This window comes from Grammomys surdaster, unplaced genomic scaffold, assembly GCF_004785775.1.
Source record: "Grammomys surdaster isolate TR1022 unplaced genomic scaffold, NIH_TR_1.0 340, whole genome shotgun sequence".
Classification (NCBI taxonomy): domain Eukaryota; kingdom Metazoa; phylum Chordata; class Mammalia; order Rodentia; family Muridae; genus Grammomys; species Grammomys surdaster.
Window position 1 is genome coordinate 116765 of NW_021604759.1, and position 22760 is coordinate 139524.

Here is a 22760-nt window from a genome sequence, read left to right on the forward strand (position 1 = left end):
CTTTATAACACAATATTGGTCCTCTCCTCCCAGTACCCCTTCAAGCAAATCCTTCCCCATTGTCCCTCCAGTTCTCCTCTGAGTGACTTATTTTGTAACAACTTCACAGTTGTTTACTTTCTAGATGACAACAGATTGAAATGTCACACAAATATATTTGTATGTACACATGGGTTCAGCTTTATGGTAGTTTCCAGGGTGTTATTTTCTAGGTGCAGACAGTGAAACTGGCCCCACCAGATGTTACATAGGATTGTGGTGATGAGTAAACAACAGCGATTACTGAGCTGCTAACCTGTCATTTGCAGAACAGGTAGGCTTTGTTTTGAGACAGGGTCTCACTATGTAGCTCTGGCTGTCTTGGAGTTTGCTATGCACACTAGGGTGCCTTCAACTCAGAGACCCACTCGCCTCCGCCTCCCCGTGTTGGGACTGAAGGTGTGACCACCATGTCCTACAATTAAGATTAGGCATTATTTGATGATTAAAGGCATTTCCACACCTCAGTCCAAATCCGAATCGCCTGCTGGGTTTTAGGCCTTCCATGTTGCACAGGCAGCTGAGATACGGAAGGACCCAAACCTTGCTTTCTATTTTCCTGTCAATTAATTTTCATAATAAAAGTAAATATAGCTCCTTGTCTATTATTTTTATCCTATCATGGCTTCTAGCTTCAAAAGAAAACACAGCCTGGGGACTGTAAGGATATCTTAGTGGGTAAAGGCTCTTGCATACAGACCGTACGGCCTGTTTGATTCCTAGATCTCACAAGGTATCAGCAGAGAATCATCCTCTAACATGCTAAAGAAGGTGTACGTACGTGTACACACACAACAAAATAAATAAAAACTACATGTGAAGGGCAGTTATTTAGTAAAAAGTGAACAGCTGACTACATTTCTGTTAAGGCACCTTGCTTAATTTGCAAGGAATTCATGCAAAGTTTCTAAGACTATGACTTAAAAGGCATTAAACGCAAAGACACTGCCAAATTAGGTGCTTCTCAAGGATCGTGTTATAAGGAGATATAGAGCTGGAAAGCTTCATTTTATACACCTTCCTTGTCTCTTCAGTTACTACATCTGCCAATTTTCAAATGGAATGCAGAGCTGCAATCTGACATTCAAGTTAAAGAAGACTTGATTGTATCTGACTCGTAGGTCCTATCTTCCTAGATCTATTCTTTAACTTATGGTCACAACTTACTCATGCAAGCAGCTACATCTGAGCAACTATTCTGAAGAATGAAACATAGTTAAGAGTAAAATTAGAACCAAAATCTTATGGACACCTGAGAATTGAAATTACTTCACTGAACTAGATATTTATGTATTGGGTCTATCTCACTAGTTTTATTACCTTCTTTGATTTTTAAATAATTCTTATTAGTGACTATAAACCTGGGACTTGTCCAATGATTTTAAATGACACTCTGAACAGGGTGCTGCATAATTAGAACTATGCAAAACTTTTTTGCTTCTATATGCTAGCAGACCTCATTAAAATGATACATGAACAACCCCCCCTTTTTTTGCTAGTGTTTTGTATTTACTAGGTAGCCCAAAATGATAGTTCTTCATCTAATGTGGACCAGAGATGACAAAAGGTTAGATTCTGGCTGCAGAGCATACTGAGTGTAGCAGGGCAAGAGTCCTAGAAAGTGGAGTGGGTAAAGATTTTGGGAGAGTTAACAAATCATGGAATCTCTTAGCAATAGGATGAGAAGTGAACACAGACCCTTATAAATGCTACACACTAATAATAAATGATAGAGTCTTTATTACAGAACTACAAGCTTAACTTTCTACAAGCTCTTATTGGTGCCACGGTGTCTACACATGGCTAGGTAATAGAATATAAATAAAACATCACATGCCCATCTCATCCCCAGAAGTGTGAGCATCCCTCAGTGGGAATGGCAGAACCAGAGGCGTGATGTGAGTCCTGTGAATGTAGGCCTGCTGTTACTACTGTGTAGGGGAAGAATCCAGTTTTCCTCATCATGTTACTATATCACTGTTTTCCATTATATGTTTCAGTTTTGGTTCCACATATAAAGCATGTCTACCTCCTGCCTCTAGTTCTTTTCCAAATAACTTCATAGTGGTCAACTGACAGTTTTCCAATGGTGGAAAGAACCAAGCACAGCAAAGTGAAATATAATTTAGAACTAGAACAGAAAGACAGGGTTAACTAAGTTCTGAATTGCAGACTTCAGGATTTTACAAATGAAAGTTTTAATTAAACTCAAGTTATTAATGAAAAGGCACATCAAAATAGATTTCAGGAAATTAAAGAAAATATGCATTAACATTACAAATAGCATCAACAATACAAGTGTTTATACTGGCTCTACAGTTATCTTTTAAATTATGTTAGTCATCTCCTTTAGAAAGACTTTTAACTCTGTCTATGTGTATGAGTATGTGTTTGTGCACTGAGTCGCCTAAAGCTGTGATTACAGGAAATTGTGAGCTTCTTCACATGGATTGTTAGGAACTCAATTCATGTTTTCTGGAAGCACAGCATACTACTCTTAATTGTTGACCCATCTCTCCAGATTTTAGATAGTAATCTTTATAAAAAAAAATGATTGGGGTTCCTGTTTACAGGGTGTGGTCAACTTCAAGGTGTCAAACACCACCTTGTTCAAATTAACAGAAAGACTATTTCTTTTTACCCTTATGTAGGTAAACTAACTATAAAGAGCTATCAGTAAATTAAGCATAGGCAAGCTACATGAATTTGGTATAGTACAAAAATATAACATACTGATAAGGTATTTAAAGATCAACATTTTTGAAAACAAACTTTATTAGTTTAAGATGTCTTAGTCTTTAAGGATGCTATTATGAAAATAGTAATAATCAGGAAAAAATTACGTCCCAAACTAAGGTAATTGGCAATGCTTAGGAAGAGTAAGCAAGGGGGTCACAGCAGTTCTAGGACTGGAATACAGTGAAACCATCTAAAACATGCCCAACCTGCTACTGCCACTCTCATCCTCCACAGTCTGTTCTTCTGCCTCTGGGCCGACACAGCTATGCTGTCTTTAATGCTTTTAAAAGTTAATTTTTGTTAATTAAAAAAATATGCATATATGTCTGTGTGTCATATGCAGGCAGTGCCGGAGACCAGGAAAGGGAGACAGATCCCTTACAACAGGAGTTACAGATGGCTGTATGCTGGAAAACGAAGCTGGGTCCTCTCAAATAACAAACCAGCTTGTCAGGCTTGTGCTGTGATGCTTCTGTCCATGGGGCCTCTCATCAGAGCTTTGCTTTCATCTTTTACTTTCCTCACAACATACCTAAACCATCTTCATTAAAAACTAGTTGGTTTTTTTTTTTTTTGGTTGTTGTTTTGTTTTTTGCTCAAGCCTTTAGTTCCAGGGCTAGAGAGAGGTGGATCTCAAGTTCTAGGACAGTCAGACCTATACATCGAGAGCCTGTCTCAAAAAAAAAAATAAAAATAAAATTAATAAGTAGGTTTTGGAGGGCTGGAGAAATGGCTCAATGGAAAGACACTTGCTCTTGCAGAGGACCTGGATTTGGTACCCAGAACCCACAGGATGGCCTACAACGTCCGTAACTCCAGTTCTAGAAGACCCTATGTCTCCTTATAACCTGAGGGCACCAGACATGCATGTGGTACATGCAAGCAGGGAAAATACACACATAAACAAATCTAAAACTAAGAATTCTAAAAACTAAAACTTCCAATTTTTGCAGTGCTATGGACTGAACTTAGAACCTAGGGCTTTGCACATATAGACAAGTTCTGAGCTCTATTCCCACCCTCCATTCTAATTTTTTACTTCTTATTCTGTTTTGGAGACGGTATCACACAGTTACCTAGTGTGACATTCTTCCTGCCTTAGTCTCTGTAAGTGACGGGGTGACAGGTGTGTATGTGCATACGTGCTGACTCACAGCAGTCAGCACTCTCCTTCTACTACCTGGGTTCCAGGGATCCAACTGAGGCTGTCTGATTTGCAAAGGTGCCTTTTAATTGTTGAGTGAGTGATCTTCCCAGTCTATACCTTTTATACTGTATTTCTGAAGGTGTGTGTATATGGAGGGAAGGGATTGAATCAAGGGCCTCAGACATGCTAAGCAAACCTCCATCAGTGGACTAAATCCCCAACCCTTACGTAGTTATTTACAGGGTTAGAATGGAAGGGGAGAACTAAGAACTGCAGAACTCTTGGTACCTAATGTTTACATCCAAAACCTTATACTAAGAGATAACTAAATCCTAGCAGGGTTTCTAGCACCAGTGGTCTTGTTCCTAGGATGACCCAGCCCCTTGTGCTTCACTCACACAACTGAGAAAGCCCAACACTGACAGAAGAAACTGTGTATTTTGAGCGACTCTGTTATAGAATATCAGAGTCCCAGCTTCCATTTCTTAGAGCACTTACTAAAAAGGGCCTACAAATTTGACTCCTTCCTTTATCCCTTTAAGGTAGTGTATGTATTTCTTACTCTTTAGGAGTGCCCTTCTCAAGAAGCCAAGGGGCATACATCTTTGAAATGTAGTCATTAGGAAAGGCAGGGCCTTCATGTCCTAGTCTTGGAGAAACATGAAAAAGATCCTTTGGTCTAACTTTAGTTAGGCTACTGAACTTTTTTCTAGGCCTGTTGGAACACTATCTTATAAAACTTCGTTTTAATGAAGAACTTTGTGAAGTGAGTTTACCAAGACCACTCCTCTACCAACCTTGCAAGTCAGGCTCCCAATTCTAGACACAACCCTTCCAGGATTGTCTTCAGCAAGAATCCAGTTAGGCTGGCTTATCCAGCCCCCTCTACCCTACTTTTCTCTCATATCAAATTCTCATCCACTGACCCCCAACAATGATCTCTGGTTATAAATTTTCCCTTTGTTCATCTCTAGTTGGAGCCCAATCTCTCCCACACTGTACCAGCTCCTATGATCTAGCTGTACAATCCTTTATACCAGTAGTTCTTAACCTGTAGGCTGTGACCCCCTTTGGGGGAGGGGGTTTACTTATCATACCTGAATATCAGATATTTACATTATATTCATAACAGTAGCAGAATTACAGTCATGAAGTAGCAACAAAATACTTTTACAGTTGGGGGATATCAAAGATGAGGAACTGTATTTTAAAGGGTCGCAGAATAAGGAAGGTTGAGAACCACTGTTTATACAGTCTTCCTTATCGTTCTTCGACAATTCACAGAACACTTTTTAACATAACTGCTAACTAGAAACATGCTGGCCTTATAGGATTGATAGTTGAAGCCTGTTTCTCTGGCATTGCCTCCCTGGCATAACTGTAGCTATTTTGCTTCATCCCTGCCAGCCATCTCATATTGCTGACACTGAAATTAGCTTGACTGCTGACACAGAGAATAGTTTGGCTTAGACAGAGGTCAAGTTGAGCATATATCCTGTTATGTTCAGAGGTTTGTTATCATGTTTTGAGGACTGTTCTTGCAAATTCCCCAATCATAGACTTCACTCAGAGTCAAGCAAGACAGAGGTTGACTTGAACTGTTATGTCTAAACTATAAACAAACAAACAAAAAAAACCCAAAACAAAATAAAAACAAAAAAACCCAACTTGGAAAAAGGCTAATCACCGTATAATCAATCACCTTATAGCTCTCCCTGTACATGCTTGAGTTCATTATGGTTTTCTGCCTATATAAACTCACACTGAACAACGTTCATGATCATAGTATTCAGTTTCCTAAGCTATGTCTATCGGCCTTAGGGGGTGCATTCAATAAACTATCCCTGTCTGATAGAGACTGATGTTCCTGTGGTTTGTGGGGCGACTCCTGGACCCTAACAGTGACTAGCTCTGTAATTCCTTTCACTTCAGACTATGGAACCCCGTCCTTCTTCATTATCATTCCCTGTAAAACACCTAAAGACTCCTACACAAACAGGAATGCAGCTCTCAACTATGTTTTCTTCACCGCTTTACTAAACACGGGCTATGTGCCACAGAACCCAATGGGAAGAGAATTTGACCCAGATACATGCTTCATCCCCAGGGAAAAGCCTGAGGCTCCGAGGCCGTCAGATATTTGTACCAAGCAAATACTCCACCCTGCAGCTCTTTCCATGGCCTTGACCCGTCTTGCATAGGCATACATAGCGTAGATATCCAGACCACCTATTAATGGAGTAGAGAGTGATACACTGGGCGAAGTTCGAGCCTCCTCCTCCTCCTCTAGGAAAGTGAGCTAACAGTGAGATGCTCAGCATTCACGGCGTAGCCAGTGCCCCGTGAGGCCTGCTACTTAGCGGGAGAGATGGCCACCCCCTGCAGGTCTCGGGAGAGGTTCACCCACCTGTCTTGACCTAGAGTCCGCCGGCTTCATTGAGCTGAAGAAAAAAAGAAAGAAAGAAAGAAAAGAAAAGAAAAAGAAAAAAAAGAAAAAAATCACCTTTGAAAAACGACTTTCGTTTCTGTTAGCAAAACCCAGATCTGAACGGGCCGAAACCGGAAGTCCGCATCATTTCCGGTCGCGCCAGGCACTGACTGCCCATAGCCCCGCCCCCGTTCCTTAGGCACCGATGGCCGCTTTCTCGTACGACACAATTGCTAGCATTTCTCGAAGTGGGACGGACTGTCGCTCTCCAGTACCTGCCGTCGTTTTCCTCAGAAACTCATACTTATGCATTCATTTCACTTAGGCTCGGTTGGCGGGTGAACTGGGAGCTAGGAAAGGCGACGTTGGTCATAGAGTAGTGCCATCTTGTACGGACGCTGAAGCTAGCACGCCGAGCTTTGAGCTTACATCGGGCAATGCTTGTCAGAGAGGAAAAATAGCGTTGTTACGTGATGGCGTATTTCCGTTTCCTCTCCGCCAGGGCGTTTCTGGTTGGACCGTCTTGTTGCGGAGGGAGGGGGAAGATTGTTTGTTCCGTGGATGCTCCCCGTATAGCAAGGTAAATTGAGGTAAAGCCGGGAAGGGGAATTTTTTTTTTTCTCCTGGTTAGATGGGATGGCTGGGACTCAGATGTTGGGTCCGCGGAAAAGTATGCGATTGGAGCCTGGAGGCTCAGATAGCCCCCGGGGCTGGAGATGCAAGGTTGGGGGATAGAAGGTGAATTGCAAAGCCGGACCGGGTAGAGGGGGACAGGCCTGATGGAAAAAGGGTGTGGGGGAGAGGGTGGGGCCCAGAGCGAAGTTTGGAAGGGGAGAGACTGTAGAGGGACTGTGAAGGGAACAGGGTCGGGAGCAGAGTTGGACCTAAAGTCCTTGAGGCCTGAGGAAAGAAGTTGAGGTGGGAACTGGTCGGATCACGGGAGTGCGTGTTGGGGATACAGTGGTATCTTTGGGAGACCCAGGACTTGGAGGAGGCTGCTGGCCAAGCTTCTAATGCTGACATCATATGTAACTTGGCCTTTGTTTCTCCTGCAGCTCCCCAGAGGCGCATCTCCTATCCTCTGCTTGGACTTAGCCTTCTCTCTATCTGCCACCACAGCCTGGAGGCGCTTGCCTCCACCCTCCCGAATGGTGCTCCTCTTCACAGGCGTCGGCCCAGGATCCAGGCCCCCTTTGCTCCCTGATTTGGAGCTGTTGCTGCTGGGGTCCCTTGGTGGACTCCTTGTGGTGGGGTGTGAAGGACTTTTGCACAGACAAGGCTTTAGTTATAGGGACCTCATCAGCAGTTTGAATGTCAGCCTTTAACTGAACGTGGGGCTCTTCTGCACCTTCTTTTCGGCCTCTGAGAAGAGAAAACCCTTCTCTATTACATCCAAAGCCCAGGAAGCCTCAAGCTGGGGCCCTGGTCCCAGCATGTCAGCCCTCTCTTGTGCATAGGGCTCTGCCCTCTTCCAGCCAACATGGCTGATCTCAAAAAGGTTCCAGGGGGCCGGGAGACTCCACAGGGGGAACTGCGGCCGGAGGCAGTAGAGGATGAAGTCCCTAGGAGCCCTGTCGCAGAGGAGCCTGGAGGAGGCGGAAGCCACATCGGTGAGACCAAACTGTCCCCTAGAGAGGAGGAAGAGCTGGATCCTAGGATACAGGTGAGAAGGCTGATGGAGGTAGGAAGACCAGGTACCAGACTTGCTGAAGAGCTGTCAGATGAATGAGGCCTTAGACTTCTCTCTCACAGTACGCTGGGGTGAGGAACGAAAACAAGCATGCACACAGAACATGGCAGTTCAGTGTGACAAGCGCTGATGGAGAGCAGGGACCCTGCCTGAGTGCTTGGGACATAGAACCTTTCATTGTTCTTTCTGAATAAGCAGAAGGATTGCTAGCTCAGATTTCTTACATATACTGAAGGCAGGAGGAGATGACTGAGACTGGGAGGCAGTTTTGAGGCTGAGGAAATCTTCCTCCTTTTTTTTTTTTTTTTCCTTCCAAGGGATGTCTCTCAGAATCATTTGAGTTGGGACCTTTCAGGTATTTGAAAGGTTTGAGCCTGTAAGGAAATCAACCCCTATCCCCCTCTCTTTGAAACAGGATTCTTTGTGTAGCCTTGGCTGTCCTGGAACTTGATTTGTAGAGTAGGGTGACCTAGAACTCAAAGATCTGCCTGCTTCTGCCTCCCAAGTTCTGGGGTTAAAGGTGTACGCCACCATGCCCAGCAGGAAATCTCTTACATTGTAAGGGTTTATATCAGTTGTGATCGGTCCTTAATATACATTCCTGGCTCTTGGAATTGTGGGCTTACCAGAAGAATGTCAGAACACTTTACTGTCATGGAATGTGGACAGTCTAGTTGGTGAACCAGAAAGATGGTTGTGTAAGAGACAGCAGGAACTGGGTATGAGGAAGAATGGTCATTGTGGAGGAGATGGCTGCTAGGACCAGCTTAGTTATCTATAGTGTTTCAGGGTACTGTCCAAATGGACTGTGTGGGAAAGTTTCTTGGGCTGATAATGGCCAATATGTGCTGTATGTTTGGGGCCCATGTCTACCATTTAGGTAGGTTGTATCTTTGAGATTCTGTTATTGGGGAAGTGATTTAGCTCCTTCTAGGTAGGTAGAACATCCTAGAGCTTGACTTCTTGGGCTTTTCCTTCAATAAACCTTACTGGGTAATGCCAGTGAATTGCAAAGAAAGTCCAAGTGTGTGTGTGAACTGAGGCTCCTTGGGTTGTATGGGAGCTTATAATGGAGCTCCTTTCTGGCATGAGTCAGTAATTTAGTTCTGCCATGCTATAAGATGCTGCCTTGAAAACAACTCAGCTTCTCTCATTCATTTTGATGATTTGTCCTCCACTGAGAGAATGCATTGAAAAAAAAAAAAAAAAGAAATCTTGGGATAGATATTCAAGCCACTTCAGTTCCATGATTTGTGATTTTTGAAAAAGTTAACTTCTTTAAGCTTCTGTTTGTAAAGTGAGGGACTTGGTTTGTCTGATGTGCACAGCTCCCACTCACTGTGCACATGGGTCTAGAAGTTTATAGACAGTGAGTTAAGGAGGAGCGCTCTGTCCTCCAGGAGACGGGCATGTAACACACTTCTTACACCTGCCTGAAATATCCCTCGTTCTGTGCTGGAAAAGCCTTCTTTCCTGGTTTCTTTCATCAACCTCTTGTTCTGTGTATTTCTCTAGTAATCATCATGTAGGCAAAGGTAGTAGATTCAAGAGGCACACTTGTGGCTATGTAAATACAGTCATTTGAGATAAAAAAAATGCAGTTGTGTACTCTAGCGATGGTTTAGACAGGACATTTCTGCCTTCATAGTTCTGTCAGTGAGCTCTGGGAGTGTTAGAATGTCTTGGGAATGCATGAGGTCCTCTTTGCCTCCAGTGAGCTTGCAACGGGGGGGGGGGGCAATGAGACCCTCGTCTCTCTTGCCAAGTGGTACAGCACTTAGTGTAGTGTAGGTGATACAGGGAGGAAGGCCTTACATGCTCCTCTTTGGATGACACAGGCAGGAGTAGGTCAGTTCTCCAGCCTCACCAGGGATTTAGAGTTTGCCATTTGTAAAAAGCGGCCTGGTGTGAGGAATAGCTCAGTTTTTAGGTGAAGATCACAGCATTTGCCCTTCTGTATTAGTATTCTTTTGGGTGCTGAGGAGGTGAGTTAGTATGTGTTTGAAATTCATTTTAGTGTTGACAGTGACCCATATCACATGCCTTGAAAATGTGCTTCAGCTCCTTCAGGGAGTATCTGCTTTTCTAGATCAACATATTTAATCTGTCTCCATTAACAGATCCATCAATATCCACTAAAGACTATTAAAAACCATTTTCACTTGCTTTGCGGAGTAGGATAAGATTAAAATGAAAGCACAGCCAGGGCTGGGTCCACTAGACAAGGGGTAACACAAGGGTCAGGCTCTGACCTATTTTAGAGTTTTTTGAATTTCTCAGAAATGATTATCCTCAGGGTGAGGCTCTTTGATGTGGGGCTGGGTTTCCATGGCTGACAGGCAGGTAGCTCATCTTGTCATCTGGTGAGATCTCTCTGGAAGTAGGAGGGAGACTAGGCCATACTTGCCTGCTGTATGTGTTTGTTTACCCCTTCAGAAAAGGCTGTGTCTCCATCAGGTTCTCATTGGATCATTGGAGTTCTTCATGTCCTCCAGCTTTTGGAAAGAGGGTCTTAGTGGATAGAAGTGAGAGGTGTTGGTCAAAGGGTTTGTTAGTGCCAGGATGGGCCTGGCCTCTCTGGTTTTCTCTGCCCTCCCCCCCTTTTTTTTGGTGAGATAGTATTTCATGTAGTCCAGGGTGGTTTTGAACTCAGTGTATGGAGCTCATGCTTGCTTTGAACTCCTGATCATCACTTCTGTCTCTGCATCCTGGGTCTGAGATTGTAGATCTGTGCCACCATGATTGGTGGACACACTCACTTAACCCCCAGTTCTTCAGAAGGACTTTGCATCCTCAGAGTTCTCATCTTCAAGTGTCGGCATAACTGAAACAACAGTCATCACCCTGCCCCTGTTAACTCATCATCTGCTTCGGCTTTTGATGCTTTGTCAGAGAGGACCAGGAGCATCTGAGAGTGGAACAGAAACATTTGTAGTCAAGCACCCATGCTTTGACTCAGTGGCCTGGCATTCTGGGAATGTATCCAGAGTGCCCCAAGAAGGTCATCTTCCTGCTGGCTGCTGGCTTTCTGACAGATGATGTGTGCTGACTCAGATTCTGTCCTCCCTGAATTCCATTTTCGCTGAGTGCCAGGAGTCCTAGTGGAACAGGCCAAATGGAATGTGTTGCTGACTGTCTACAACAGCGCTTTGGGTGCTCAGTGGCTTCCCACTGTGCCCTGCCTTGATGCTTCAGCTTGGCGGCTCCTCCCTCCTTACCATGTTCATCAGTCCATGGGGGCTTCTCTTTGTCCTGTTAGAGCTTTGTGACCACTAGGCTGATCTATCAGTAGGCTTTTTGGTTTTTTGTTCAGGCTGACCTTGAACTTATTATCTCTCTACTTCAGCTTTCCAAGTGTTGAGGTTACAGCTGGGTGCCACTATAATTGGCAGCAGGGATTTTTTTTTCTTTTTAATTGTAAGGGGTGATAGTTCCTATATTTAACTTAAAAATAAAAAATAAAATACAAACAAACAACACAGAGTTTTACTGTGTTGCCTTGGCTGGCTTGGAATTTACTGTATAGATCAGGATGGTCTTGAGCTCATAGAGACCTGTCTGCATCTGCCTTCCAAGAGTTGGAATTAAAAGTGTGAGCCACCATGCCCACTCCTATTTTTACTTTTTAAATGTTAGATTGATAGCTGAGTGTGGTGGTGCACAGTTTTTATTTTATTTATTTATTTATTTATTTATTCATTCATTCTTTTTTTTATTTTTGTTTGTTTTGAGACAGGAGTTCTCTGTGTATCCCTGGCTGTCCTGGAATTCACTCTGTAGATCAGGCTACCTTTGAACTCACAGAGATCTGCTTCCTCTTGCCTCTCAAGTGCTGGGATTAAAGGTGTGCATGTACCAGACAGTGCTGGTGGACATTTCTAATCTCAGCACTAGGTACACTAAGTCTTGAGGCTTAAAGAGTTTTAAAAAAGGGCCTTTGGAAAATGAATCATTCTTTGTGAGTTCATAACATTATTCTATAAATGGCTCTATCATGGAGAAATCAGCCAGGTTCATGGCTCTTCTGAGATAGGCTGTGCCCAGGTTCATGTCCATGTTCTTAGTTCCACTGGAAGGAACATACAAGGTGAAAGGGAGCCAACATCACATCTATGCAGATGGGAGAAGATGGTGGTGTTGCTATCTAATAATGCCTGTCATGGGTGAGCAGCAGACTGAGGACTGCTGAAGGCAGAGCCTGGAGTTGAGCACCTGCTTCCCAGAATTTCTAGATATAGAGCCCTTGGCACAGCCTGGACTCTTTTTGTTTTTGTTTTTCTTTGTCTTTCTTTGTTTTTCGAGACAGGGTTTCTCTGTGTAGCCCTGGCTGTCCTGGAATTCACTCTAGACCAGACTGGCCTCGAACTCAGAAATCCACCTGTCTCTGCCTCCCAAGTGCTGGGATTAAAGGCGTGCGCCACCACTGCCCGGCCAGCCTGGACTCTTAAGGAGTATCCTCAGATCATCAGGATCTGGGATTGGATGTGTTTTCTTAGACAAGTGAGAATGATTCGTGGCCAGCCCCTTTTCCAGCCCCGTGCTCACTGAACGATGTAGGGTGATTCTCTCAGGACCAGACACTAGTGAGTCATTAAACTAGCATGTCCAGCAATTTTCCCTGAGATCCCTCCTTGCCAGCACAACATTGCACTGGGGGCTTCTGAGATGACTTGGTGGTTCAGAGCATGTACTGCTCTTTACAGGGACCTGAGTTAAGTTCCCAGCACCCATATTGGGCCACCCACAATGATTTGTAACTCCAGAGTTGGGAATTTTATGTGTCTGGCCTGTGCAAGTACCTGCACTCACATGCGTACTCCCTCTCACTTGTTCATAGTTTCAAAAATGGATAAGAAAAGTTGTACTGTATTGGATGGGATCTGGGCTTCTGTGGTTGGCCAGGAGGTCAAAAAACCTCTTGCACCCTTACCTGGTTCTTATCTTGATCATCTGCCAAGCCCTGGTATTCTGTGTCCTGCATTTCCTTGAAGTCTTTCCTTTCTTCTCTCACCTGGAACACAATAGATAGCTTTTACTTTGTCTTACTTGTCTCCACTGGAATACTTGCCCTTCTCTGTCTTCTTACTAGGAAGATGTGCGTAGGTGGGACTGGTGCCTACAGGGCACCTGTGCCCATCTTCACATGGGCTGCTGAGTGCTTGTAACCCACAGAAGTGAGTCACCACCTCTGTGGGTGCTGTGTTGTTCTACATTCCTTTTTAAGATTTTTTAAAAAATTGTATATGTGTTTTGCCTGTATATATGTATGTCAACCATGTGCGTGCAGTACCCTTGGAGGCTGGAAGAGGACATTGGATCCCCTGGAAGTGGAATTACAGATGCCTGTGAACTATCATGGGGGTGCAGGGAACTAAACCTGGGTCCTCCGCAAGAGCAACAAGTAGTCTTAACCTCTGAGCCATCTCTCCAGCCCCTGTGTTCCACATTGTTCTCAAAGTACTGACCAGGAAGTATGTAGTAAGCATGTGCTGAGTGAGTGATCCTCCTGGCTCAGGGAGGGAGTCCATCTCCTAGGACTCTTCCCTCATTGAGGAAGTGATGTGTTCTAGTGGAGAGTAAGACTCACCGCTATCCTGTTCTTTGTGCTGCTGTATTCCCGGAGCTGGAGTTTCCTCCTCCCTGCAATGGGGGTTTGAGTACTCAGTTAAGTAGAACCACGAAGATTACATGAGACTAGACAGGGTGCCAGTGGAACAGTGCCTCCCTTTTCCAAGTGACTCACTCGTTCCCCAGTCTGCTGGGACTTTTCTGGTTTCCCTCCCTGCCCAATGTAGTTGACTTGAGGTTGCTTCCTTCTGCTCTAACTCACATGCTTCTTTGGCAGGAGGAGCTGGAGCATCTGAACCAGGCTAGTGAGGAAATCAACCAGGTGGAGCTACAGCTCGACGTGAGTGTCTCTTTCCTCACAGCCGTGGGTGGGTCTCTGGAGAGCTCTGTGTTTTCCTGTATTGAGACAGTGGTAGAGGAAGGGGTGTGTTGAACAAATGAGGTTCTGTGACTTATATGCTTGCTTTCCACATTCCTTGCCAGGAAGCCAGGACCACTTATCGGAGGATCCTGCAGGAGTCAGCAAGGAAGCTTAACACACAGGGCTCTCACTTGGGGAGCTGTATTGAGAAGGCCCGGCCTTACTATGAGGCTCGACGACTGGCTAAGGAGGTATGCCTATGTTGTAGTTTAATTTCTGTAGCTGTGACAAATACCAAGACCAAAAGTACCTTAGTGGAGGAGAAGGCTTATGTGACTTACACTTCCAGGTCAGTCCATCACTGATAGAAGTCACCACAGGAACTCAACCAAGAACTTGGGCAGAACCATGGAGGAACCCTGCTTGTTTACTCACTTAAAGGCATATTTTTAGCTAGCTTTCCTGTATAGACCAGAACCACCTGCCCAGGGAATGGTGCCACCCATAGTGGGCTGGGCCCCTTTACATCAATTAAACACTTAAGACAGTCCCCCATAAACATCCCCACAGGCCAGTCAGAATGGACAATCTCTCAGCTGAGATTCCCTTCTCAGTTGTCTCTAGGCTGTGTCAAGTTGACAGAACTAAGTAGGGCAGTTTGACCTATAATTAGGAAGGGCTCCATGTCTGTCTTCAGTCTTTGTATAGATGGGGAATAAAACACCATACTTAAGGACATGGCCACGCACTGAACAGCCTGTGAAGTTGACGAGGTTCTTAAAGTTGTATTCAACTTTAGGAATGTGTTCACTGGGCCAGTGAGGTGGCTCAGTGGATAAAGGCACCTCCTGCCTGACCACCCTAGTTCATTTCCTGGGATCTACATGGTGAAAGGAGAGAATGACCCCTCCTGTGTATTGTCCTCTGACCTCCACATGCTTGGTGCAGCATTTGTGCTGAGGTGCACACATACATACACATACACACAATAAATGGGTAAATGTAAGAAAATGGTCTCTTGGCCAAGAAATGGCTGGGTGAGGGCATTGGGGCCTGTTCAGAAATTTTGTTCAGTCCCACTGATAGTTTTGTTCTTTCTTCTTTCCTTTTCCTCTTCATTCCCCTCTCCCATCTATCCTTGGGCTAGGCTAAGACCCAGGGTCTTGGGAACAGCAGACAAGAACTGTGATGCTGAGTACCACCCACAGGCCTCACCTGCCGATGTGTTTAAGTAGTTAGGATTCAGGCTGCACCTAGTGTATTCTCATTCTCTCTCTCTCTCTCTCTCTCTCTCTCTCTCTCTCTCTCTCTCTTTTTCCTTCTCTCTTCTTCCTCCCCTTCTCTCTTCTTCCTCCCCCACCCCCCCTTCTCTCTCTGAGACACGGCCTTTCTGTGTAGCTCTAGTTGTATGTAGTAGAGCTTTCTATGTAGACCAGACTGGCCTCAAACTCAAGAGATCTGACTGCCCCTGCCTCCTGTGTGCTGGAATTAAAGGCCTGTGCCACTATGTACTGGCTCAATAATCTTCTGTTTTGATTATTTTTTGTTATTTATTGCATTAATACTTACTGTTATTACTGGGATTAGGTCTTTGTTTATCACAAAATATGTGACCCATATGGTTTCTACAATGTATTATCAGTTTAGGTGTTATCACCATATTATTACTTACAATGCAAATTTCACTCAGCCTAGCCATTTTACACTCATATTTTGCATATGAGAGATACTTCTTAGTAATGTGCATTTTTTCAGAGTTTTACATTTTGAACCAATTAAATTTGATGACAAGCTTATAATTATATATAAATTAAACAATATATAGAAGTTGTAATAAGGAGGGGAGAGTAAATCTTCTCCCACCTCCTCAGCAGCCCATCCGTTAGCTTCCAGATACTCCTTAAGTTTGCATATGTGAGAGATGCAGCTCTAAGTAATAGAATTGTTACTCAGTATCCATTTGAAAGAACACTCTTTGCTTAGGAATTTTAAAATTCTTCTTGAATTTGTATATTTTATTAATACTGCCAAATTTGGTAGAGTTTTGTTGTTGTTTGTTTTCAATAATCCTGTTTATAAATTTCATATCCATCAACCTATCACAAAAACTTTGACTTGGTAATTTATATGTAATTTGTCAAATGTGGAAACTATTTGTTTTTAGAGAAGTGCAGAAGATCAATGAGGTTGTATGGGAAATCTGATTTTTTAAAAACCATGTATACATGCAGAGCTCGAAGAGCTGGAGTCCCTGAACTGAGTCTTGATTCATGTGGCTGTTGAGTGCCATGCGTGCCCAGCGCATGTTCACACCAGCTCTAGAAACCACTGTGCTAGTTGCCATGACTCTGTTTCCTCCCTCGGATGCTGTCAGCAGCTAAACATGCATTCTTCCCCTTACTACATTCAGTCTCTGTGTTTTGCTTTTTTGTTTTACTTTGTTATGAATTCTATAAAAATGGGGTCATGTAATATGTGCTGTCTTTGTTCCTTCATTTTATCTGTGTAACTGTATTATGACAGAACACCAAAGCTCTAGACAGCCACCTTCTGGTCATGGAATGCCTTATGGGGCTGAAGAGATGGCTCAGTCCTTTGTCCTTTGCTACTGAACCACACTCCCTAGCCCTGTGACATACTTTAAAAGCCCAAAGACTATTTTCTTTTCTTTCACTCTCTTTCTTTTTTTTTTCCTACTTTCTTTTTCCCTTGGCTGTCTTGGATCTTATTGTGTAGGATAGGCTGGTTTCAACTTTGAAGTCACGGAGATCTGCCTGCCTCTGCCTCCCAAATGGTGGGAATAAAGGTGTGAGGCACTAGGTCTGGCTAAGCTTTTTCCGTTTGTATCAGTTTCCTGTAACTGGAAGCTGAGAATCACCCCCAGGTTTTTGCTTGGCTAGCAGTGGTTGAATATCTCTTATCTTAATTTTGGGTAGAGCATAGCATGTATCATATGTTGAACTGATAACAGACACTATACTTGATCTTAGCCAATGAGCTGAGAAGCTGACTTAATTGTAATTTTGGGCTAAGAAGTATTTTAGAATTTTTTTTTTTCAGATTTTGGAATATGTGCCTACACATAATGAGATACCTTGGAGACAGCAATCAAACAAGGAATTCATGTGTTTGATAATCATCTTATATATAGCCTGATGTGTGAAAATATTGTTTTTATTTAAAAACAATGTTAAACAAAAAGTATAAATTAAGTGTATTTAACTCATATAAAAATATTCGAGCCGGGCAGTGGTGGCGCACTTGGGAGGCAGAGGCAGGTGGATTTCTAAGTTCAAGGCCAGCCTGGTCTACATTCCAGGACAACCAGGGCTATACAGAGAAACCCTGTCTGGAAAAACAAAAAAACAGAACAAAACAAAAAAAAAACAAATTTAAATCTGTAAATATTAAAAAAAGAAAAAAATACTCATTTTTATTTATGTGTATGTATATATGTAAGTCTGCTAGATTTCATGTGGCCATCATATACTGGCATTATGTTTCTTAATATTTATTTCTGTTTTACTAATCTGTAGAATATTGCTTTGATGGCATCTATTCTTAGTGTGATTTGGGAAATGAAGCTGAAATTATAAGTAGGCCTTCCTCTTTTTCTTTTCCTTACCTTGAGGGATTGCATGGGTGACTGGGGTCCTCTCAGGCTTCCCATCCTGATGGCCCTCTCTCCACAGGCCCAGCAGGAGACACAGAAGGCAGCCCTGCGGTATGAGCGAGCTGTGAGCATGCACAATGCTGCCCGGGAGATGGTCTTTGTGGCTGAGCAGGGGGTCATGGCTGACAAAAATCGACTGGACCCTACATGGCAGGAGATGCTCAACCATGCTACCTGTAAGGTGAGGGGTGCTGCCACCAGGTCCCCTTCACTGCTCCCTTAGCTAGTCCTTTACCTTACCTCCATACTCCTTCCCGTTCCTCTCCCACTCCGGCCTTCCCTCAGCTTTGGTTTCTTTTAAGGTGGAACCCGTCCTGTGTCTGCCCAGCTTGGCCTCCTTGCTTCCATGATTTCATTTCTCTCTTAGAAAGCTTCCTCTCCACTCCTGTTTGCTCTGGGTTGGGCTGGCCCCGAGCTCCTCCCAGGCAGTGGCTCTGGATTCAGTACTCACACGTTAGGCTCAGCTTTGTGACTCTCTGTCCTGTTTGGAGAAAGTTCTCCCTTCTCGGGTCCTGCACTCTGCCAGTGTGTGTTGAAGGTATAATTTGTGTTCCATTTCCGAGCTCCTAAAACTAGACTGGGCATAGGGGCACCCTGGCATGGGCTCGTTCTGCCCCCTTCAGTGTGTACAGGGCTGTATCAACTCCCAGATAGTGACTGTGTCTTTCAGTTCTTTGAATGCACAGAGAAGACACTGTCCTGTGGTGGGCCTTGTCAGGTGAGTGTAGTGAGAGAAGGAAGGGTCACTGAGGCTGTGGTGTGTAGCCACGGGAATGGGAGCACCGTGAGCTTGCCTGGTTCTGGGAGACAAGGTGCCTGGAGCCCACGCCTGTCCCCTGGTCACATAATGCTCTGGGCTACACACACATAGGGAGGCTGTGGCAGCTATGAGAACCCAACCTGCCTCTGTGCCTCCTGTGCCTGACCTGAAGCCATTGTCACTGAGGGCTCCCTTGGGACTGTGGTGTCTGCACAGTTGAATGTGCTTGAGGGTGTTTAGCCATGTTTAGTGGGGACTGAACAGGCTGTGGCACCTTTCCATGGTATCAGCAGAGCGGAGGGCCAGGTCATACAAGTGAAGAGGTGCAAGACACTGGGGAAGGGTACTTTCAGAGGCACGTACTTGAGATGGGCAGAAGCTCTTGTTGCCCCTGAGTCCTCTGTCTTACTCTGCAGACCTCAGGGATGGGGAGGGCTCTGCAGACGTTCCTGTTCGGGTTCCCTCTGGGCAGTGTGCGTGTTGGCAGCCTTGGGCTGATCCCATTTGAACGCCAGCTCACTGATGTGTGTCTCCTCCCAACCTGGGCCAGGTGAATGAGGCGGAGGAAGAGCGTCTACGAGGTGAGCGGGAGCATCAGCGTGTGACGAGGCTGTGCCAGCAGGCCGAGGCCCGGGTCCAGGCCCTGCAGAAGACCCTCCGGCGGGCCATTGGCAAGAGCCGCCCCTACTTTGAGCTCAAGGCCCAGTTCAGCCAAATCCTGGAGGTAGCTAACGGGGGAGGATGGGCAGGTAGAGCGAGTGCTGGTGTGCTTCTTGGGTCAGTGCCGAGAACTGACAAGGGTAAAGCCTTGCTAGACCAGCCAGTACTCTCGCCTGCTCAGAGTGACCCTGCAGACGTGGAAGGCAGCGATGAGAGGCTTGTGCTGGAGGAGACCGCTGGTCAAGAAGCAACGGGAAGTGAGGAAAGTGAGAAGTGATGGGAGACTGGGATGAGGAAACCAGCCAGGTGGGGAGGGAAGAACAGAGAGAAAGGGAGGAGCAGCCAGAGGGTGAAGACCTGGGGGGAGGGCTGAATGGGGCTCAGGTTAGGAGGGACATTCAGAGGACAGTAGGGCTGGAGAGAGTATTGCAGTTCAGAGGTGCATCCTGGGGCTCTGGGGTAGGAGGTCTGACCTCAGGGACAAGTGCCAAGTGGGGTCAGAAGACATCTCATGGGTTACCTGTTTTTTTTCTGCAGGAGCACAAGGCCAAGGTGACAGAACTGGAGCAGCAGGTGGCACAGGCCAAGACCCGCTACTCAGTAGCCCTGCGTAATCTGGAGCAGATCAGCGAGCAGATTCATGCCAGGCGCCGGGGTTTGCCCCCTCACCCACTGGGCCCACGGCGATCCTCCCCTGTTGGGGCTGAAGCTGGAACTGAGAACATTGAGGATGGGGACAGTGGGATTGAAGGGGCAGAGGGCGGGGGCCTGGAGGAGGGCAGCAGCCTTGGGCCTGGCCCAGGCCCAGATACGGACACGCTGAGCCTATTGAGTCTGCGCACTGTGGCCTCTGACCTGCAGAAGTGTGACTCAGTTGAGCACCTGCGTGGCCTCTCAGACCATGCCAGTCTAGATGGCCAAGAGCTGGGAGCCCAGAGCCGGGGACGCCGGGGAAGTGACGGCGGAATCCGAGGGGGCCGGCACCAGCGCAGTGTCAGCCTGTAGCTCTGTGGCCAGAGCTAGCTTGATTTCTACCATGGGCAATCAGGGCCCCCCAGGCCTTCCCTCCTCAAGTCCTGTCTGCCCCAGATCCTGGTCTGCAGCCTTCCTTGGGCAGGATGAGCTGTCTCAGCCCTGTGTCCCTAGCTTCCTCACCGTTCTTCTCTCAGGAGGCAGCTCTCTCTTTGCCTTACCCACCTAGAAGGCTTGCTCTCTGGCCCCATCTCCTCTTCCCTGCTGGCACTCGAGTCTCTCTGATGCTCTCTTGATTTCCTCTCCTGACCTGACTTCTGTCTGTCTGGCTTTTCCCCTCAGGGAACTTGGTCTAGAAGACACAGGAGGCCATGTGAGAACATGGGCATCCTAGCCCAAGTGATTGGACAGGCCCTCACCCGTTGATTCCTGGCCCTGTCTTCCCAGAAGGCGTGCCCTAGATATGCTGCTGAGTCCCTGGCAGCCTGTGCTCTTGTCCTGTCCCAGCTTGCCTGTGAGCAGTGTGTAAAATGTCCATGTGCCTCTGGAAGACACCACCTTCTGTCAGTGCACCTCTTATGACCTTAGCTGCTGTGCTGTGTGTCCTTCATTCAGGGTCAGGTGGGGGAATCGAACCCTGTTATCAACACAGGCATTTGGGTCAACTCCAAATGGCCCCGGTCTGTGTGATGTGTCTCCAGTTGGGCTGAGCCCTTACAATTGCCAAGGTGCTAGTGGGTCCCTGGTGGGGCCTATACTGGAGGGTAGAGATGTGAGATTCTCAAGGCTGAGACCTTGCCATCCCCACCTTCCCCGTGTGTGGCGCTGGGCTTGCTTTTTCTTGGTAGAGGTTGAACTGGAGCTTGGCACCCTCCTACAGGGTGGCATTAGGGAATTTGGTGCTCAATTGCTCTTTATTGCTCTTCCTCACCCCAGATGGTACTTACGCTAGGAACCTTTGGAGAGCGCTTTAGCATGATTGTAAAGCCTCCTTTCTTGTATGAGAGGAGTTGACCTGAAGTGAGGGGTTCCAGCCTCAAAAGGCAGCTCTGGGTGCTGGTGTTCCTGGGTTGTGTGAAGGGAAACCACACCAGATCTGGGTGCCTTGGAAGAGCCAACCTCCTGTCCCACCAAGAGGATGAGGACAGTGCTTGCCCAGGGCTGGGAGAAGAGTACCTGTGTCTCGCATGGGATCTCCCAATTTTCAGGTTTCAGGATGGTCACAATGAGAACCTGTGGAGTTTGAGGTGGCTGTTCGGGAAAAACAGAAATGAGGAGGACATGATTGTGCGAGTGCATGTGCTGGTGCGTGTGGGAAAGGGTCAGTCCTGGTTTTATTTAAATAAAATAGTTTATGTAACAGTGATGTTTACTGTCTGTTAAAAGAGACATGGGGCTAAGACGGGACTCTTCAGACCATGCAGTCAAGGAGTCAAGATGGTACACACCAACTGAGAAGAGAAAAAAGAGGTGCCAGCTTTTGAGTGGTCACACACGCGCTAAGTGGACAAGGCCGGGGAGCCAGTGTTCAGAAGCTGTTCAACGGTAATGAGTGCCGGGGGTGGCCCTGCTGCAGAGGGCCTGTAGGGTGGAGTGGCCACATAGTATCCTGGGTGTGTCTGCACATAAACATTAAGGAAAGGATCAAAGTAGGGACACTTGATTATTAAAAATGGTGTGATGCTGAATCTTGAATTTCCAGTAGACAGTGGTTTCTGTCCACTGCAGTGCCGGGACGCAGTCACAGAGAGTGACTCCTGAGTTGGAGCCCATCTGGTTATAGGTGGGAGAGATCTGAGTATGTTTAGACACAGATGGGAGGCACCTGGGAAACAGCCAGGAAATCAGGTCTACAGGAGCCGTAGAGGTGAAGATTGGACTGGAGCTGAGGCCACTCAGTGCAGTGTAAACAGATGTGGCTCACATCTGTAATCCCAGCATCCAGGAAGTGAAGGACAGAGGATCAGAAGTTTAGTCATCTTCGGCTATGTAATGAGTTTGAGGCTAGTCTTGGCTACCTGAGACCATGATCAAAAGGCTCTGGGGCATGCTGGGGCTGTACAGTGAGGCCCGCTGAGACAGTGCGCCAGCCTGGGAGAGTGAATTACTAGCGTAGTAGGACTTTAGGTGTCAGGGAAGGGCAGGGTGGAGGTCAAAGATGGAGAAGTATAAGCAGAGCTCTGATCCTGGGGACACTGGACACAGGGCCACTGGGAGCCAGGACAATTGAACATTCACTGTACCTTTTGACAGGTACTGTCCAGGTACTCTTCTTTGAGGCCACCTTCCTGATCTATCGGGAGACTTTGGGTGAATAGACTTAAAAATTAATTGTCTTCATTAATGGTGCAGAGTGGAGTGTTCTGCATGTAATGAGACAGTTGCTATAGTTAAGCTTAGTGGGTTTTGTGTGTGTGTGTGTGTGTGTGTGTGTGTGTGTGTGTGTGTGTGTGTGTGGTTATTTTCTCTTACGTTAAAAAAAGACACCTAAAATCAGTCTTAATGAACTTAGCATAACATAATCATAGTTGTCAAGAGTGAGCTTTTGAGATGTCCCTAGCCAGCCCCTGGCAGGCAGGGTCCTTAAGGCTTCTGGTGCAGTAGAACATCAGAGAATGCTTGATCTGTTTCCGTGCAGTTTGTCTTTGGCTTCGTCACCTGCCAGGTAAGTGAGCAGAGACTAGGAAGGTCAGAAAGTGGTGTTTCCTACAAGTGAGAAGTCC

The 22760-nt window shown here is 45.9% G+C and overlaps 1 protein-coding gene across 1 annotated transcript in view; it reads left to right on the forward strand.

Annotated features, from left to right (window-relative positions):
• Positions 1 to 6823: 6823 nt before the first annotated feature.
• Positions 6824 to 22760, forward strand: part of Sh3bp5l (SH3 binding domain protein 5 like) — a 17315-nt gene continuing 1378 nt past the window's right edge. The window contains exons 1-7 of the mRNA XM_028778741.1: positions 6824 to 6933; positions 7409 to 8016; positions 13889 to 13951; positions 14095 to 14223; positions 17665 to 17826; positions 18956 to 19129; positions 19603 to 21582. Coding sequence (XP_028634574.1) covers positions 7834 to 8016; positions 13889 to 13951; positions 14095 to 14223; positions 17665 to 17826; positions 18956 to 19129; positions 19603 to 20070 — 1179 coding nt within the window. The 5' untranslated portion in view covers positions 6824 to 6933; positions 7409 to 7833 and the 3' untranslated portion in view covers positions 20071 to 21582. The remainder of the gene's footprint in view (positions 6934 to 7408; positions 8017 to 13888; positions 13952 to 14094; positions 14224 to 17664; positions 17827 to 18955; positions 19130 to 19602; positions 21583 to 22760) is intronic.